This window comes from Pleurodeles waltl, chromosome 8 (assembly GCF_031143425.1).
Source record: "Pleurodeles waltl isolate 20211129_DDA chromosome 8, aPleWal1.hap1.20221129, whole genome shotgun sequence".
Classification (NCBI taxonomy): Eukaryota; Metazoa; Chordata; class Amphibia; order Caudata; family Salamandridae; genus Pleurodeles; species Pleurodeles waltl.
In genome coordinates this window covers 57,082,944-57,086,813 of record NC_090447.1, presented here as the reverse complement: position 1 = coordinate 57,086,813, position 3,870 = coordinate 57,082,944, and the positions used below count along the sequence as shown (strand labels likewise).

Genomic DNA, 3,870 nt, shown 5'->3' with positions numbered 1-3,870 from the left:
TATTGCTAACTCCTTGAGGGAAGCCACACAATCTTACATTGATTCTGTTTTTGACTGTTTCTGTTGGAGAAAGTTAAACCTGTCTATGGCTGCAAACACTCTGGGTTGGTAGTGGGCCTTTACATCCTCTAGGGCTTCCTTAAATACATCTGCACTCTCATCCGACCTTGTTTTTTTCTAACTAACTATATACCCTTAAGCCTTCTGGATCAAGAGTATGTAGCAAAATGTTGTTTTTTTTTTCTCAACCAATTGTTTTCTCAATAGCTGATAAGCAATCAATAGAAATATTCCTTGCAATCTGACCATTTCATCTGTGGTTTTCCAGCATGTGGAAGTGAAGGCACAGGTGGGGTCTTGCCAAAATTTTGCATGTTACAATCTTTTCCGGGGATGTATTATAATCACTTCTACTACGACCCAGCCCACTGCCATAACGGTAAACAGCAAAGCGAGATTGCTACAAGCACACACAAACCAAAGTCACTGTAAGGTGTGCAAATCTCTGCAGATGGAGATACATTCTGTAAGTATTTGTTACGATGCGACTGCCAAGGTGCGCGATTCACCGCAGTCACACACATCGACCCGTAGCTCGGGTGTGGGAATCACCGCAAGGTTCAATACAGAAAAGCACTTTTTAACAAATGTGTCCAATAATTAGTTGCTCAGGTGTTCAAGTTGTCTTCCAAGAATTTCACTTACTTGAGTACTGATGTGGAGTACTTATTCAAGAGACACAACTATTCAGGTGTGCGCATCAGTGACACACACCTATAATTGCTTCTTTTGTTATGCAGAAACTATGTTACCCAGTAGTACTGCTGCCTGTTTAAAAATGGCATCTGTGGTAGCGGAGTGTGCTGATATTGCAGAGAACAGGCTCTATTCACCAACTTAAACAAGATGGTGTTACGCTGGTGTAGTACTCCAATGTACAGCTGCAACAAGATATGAGCTAGCAACTCGTGTTTCACTAACCCCAGCCTCCGATGTCACAGCCCAAGCATGCACCTTGCACGCATGCACTGCCTCACCGTTACTAGAGAAGATGCAGGGCTGAGTGCGAGTGAATTCTGGTCATAGTGCTCGTTCTGATAGGTGCCTTCCAAAATCCACCTGACGTGCCTGCATCTATTGCAAGACACATTTGGGCTGCCTCTTGACATATTCCAGTGACTGGCAGATCTCATACTTTGCCATCCACCGAGAAAGGATGCCTCCCCTTCTCCTCTAAAGCAGCACCACCAGTCTCCACTTCCTCACCCACAGTAGGTGCTTCCGTAGATGTGTGCATAGTTAAATTAATCTTGTCACCAAATTGTAGGAATAACATTGACTACGAACTATATAGTAGTAGGTTTCTTGTAAAGCAGGCTCTCAGCCTCCTCGCACCACAAATATCTTCTCCACATGCCAACCTGTTACATTCCATCCACGTTTTCCAGGACACCTGTGGTCATCGGGTTGCCTAGGCACAGGTAACTTAGATACAACACTATGGGCCTGATTCTAACTTTGGAGGACGGTGTTAAACCGTCCCAAAAGTGGCGGATATACCACCTACCGTATTACGAGTTCCATAGGATATAATGGACTCGTAATACGGTAGGTGGTATATCCGCCACTTTTGGGACGGTTTAACACCGTCCTCCAAAGTTAGAATCAGGCCCTATGTCCTCTTGGTCATGTTGATTTGTTATATTAATTGCCTTAATAAAACATTAGATCATAGTGGGGCAAGTGAAAGATATGCAAGGCATCAAGAGTATTTTATAAGGAGGAGGTAACAGTACTCGCACCAAAAAGTTTTAGAATTCCCATCCACTCAACACTTTATTACCTGCCTCGCTGTGAGTGTGAAGTAATCCAATGTCTAAATAGAGAAGATGGATTTGCTCCCTCTGCAGAAGTGTCAGATGGCCCCCTCAATTTGGGGTGTCAAAATGCCCCTGATGCGGCTCAAAAAATCTGCGCTCGTGTGAAGCGCACGTTCGATGTGGGTGCTGAAATGTACTACGACAAGCCCAAAAGTGATGGGAGGAAATCTTGAATTAATCTCAGTCATTGGTGATCGCTGAAGTCCAGTCCATCATTTTGCTCCAACTATGCCACGCTAAACAAAGACAAGTCATATGCAAAGTTGTAAAAGTTCTGCTCCAAAAGGAACAGTCCAGCACAAACTGCCTGGACAAATGTAAATGGGATAGCAACCTTTTATTTCTCAGGATTATCAAAAAGGCTTTAGCTGAGGAGTGGCTGTAAAAGGCACAGGCATGTGTAAGGTTTATTGTTAAGAAGTACCTGAGGTCACTTTTAAAGTATGAGTGGAAATAGCTAAGAGCCACCAAAACCAGTGACATAATTTAGTGAGGCCTGGGAAGGCTTGAACAATGTGAAGGCAGAGTTTAGGTTTAAGAGGGGAATGTTATGACAGGAGCATCTCAAAGTGGGGAGAAGAGAACTGCATTAAATAACGGTCCACACTCAGTATTAATGTCATATATGCTTAATAGAAAAAGCCTTGTAGCAATTTAGGGTCTAACATTACTGACAGTTAATTTAACAATATAATTATAATATTTGTGTATCCAGACAGGTAATTCTGGCTCCAGAATTAAGGCAGAATCATGCTATCAGTCAACGTCAGTGGATTCACACCTTCTTCCCTCATCCTGATGGGCATCCCTGGGCTGGAGGATTTCCACATCTGGTTTGCTGCCCCCCTGACCATCATGTATACTGTTACAGTTCTTGGTAACTGTGTTCTTCTGCTGACCATAAACACAGTGACCTCTCTCCACAAGCCCATGTATCTTTTCATTTCCCAGTTGGCTCTGTCCGATCTAGTTCTTTCCTCTTCCTTTGTCCCTAAGATGCTTGGTCTGTTTTGGTTTAATGCTGGAGAAATCAGGTTTGGTGACTGCCTTACTCAGATGCTCTTTGTAGCATGTACGCTGTCAGTAGAATCCTCCATTTTTTCAGCCATGGCCTTTGACCGATATGTTGCAGTGTGCAACCCCCTTAGATACACCAGTATATTAACAAATGAACTTATCACAAAGATAGCATCAGCCTGCTTGGTTCGCGCCATCCTGCTGGTTGGTCCTCTTCCACTGCTTATCCTGAGACTGAAGTTCTGCAGCCGGTTCATTCCACATTCGTTTTGCGAGATCATGGCTGTGGCAAAGCTTTCTTGTGCTGACATCTTTATCATTAGCGTATACTCTTGGACAGTAATATTTATACTGTGGTCAATGGATGTTTTTTGCATAGCCTTGTCGTATCTTCTGATCCTCAGAACTATTTTAGTTCTTCCGTACAAGGACCGTTTCAAGGCCTTCAGCACTTGCACCTCCCATGTCTGTGCCATGTCTGCCTTCTACCTGCCTATTTTCTTTTCTTCAGTTTTGAACAAGCTACATCACTCCATTCCTCTTTTTGTGCAAGTTATTTTGGCCAACGCCTACCTCCTTCTCCCCCCCTTTATAAATCCACTCATTTTTGGAGTGACTCTGAAGGCAGTGCAGCAAGGAGGTATTCAACTTCTTCAAAAGAAAATAGCCATGTTCCCTCTGAGTCCAGCGAAAAAGTGAAATTGCAAGTAAACTGTGTTTGAACCAGCACACAACCCAGTCTTCTGCGGCCCCTATGGTGACGAGGGTCTCCCAACTCTTCAGGGGGCCCCTTTCATCCCACAATCACATTCTGTAGGGGGGGCATCACTCTGTGTTACACTACGGTTTGAATCTGAACATACAGCCTTGGTTGTGTGCACATTGCACTTGATCCCAGAGCATTCTCTAAGGCAACGTTGGGGGTATTTGTATCAGAAAAGAGGTCAGGAATGGGGTAAACCTGGTGTTTTAT

At 43.8% G+C, this 3,870-nt stretch overlaps 1 protein-coding gene across 1 annotated transcript; it reads left to right on the top strand.

Annotated features, from left to right (window-relative positions):
* Nucleotides 1-2,630: 2,630 nt before the first annotated feature.
* LOC138249406 (olfactory receptor 52E8-like) lies at nucleotides 2,631-3,596 on the top strand. Its single transcript, XM_069203367.1, has one exon. It carries the CDS (start codon nucleotides 2,631-2,633, stop codon nucleotides 3,594-3,596), a length of 966 nt encoding a protein of 321 aa, XP_069059468.1.
* The last annotated feature ends 274 nt before the right edge of the window (nucleotides 3,597-3,870 follow it).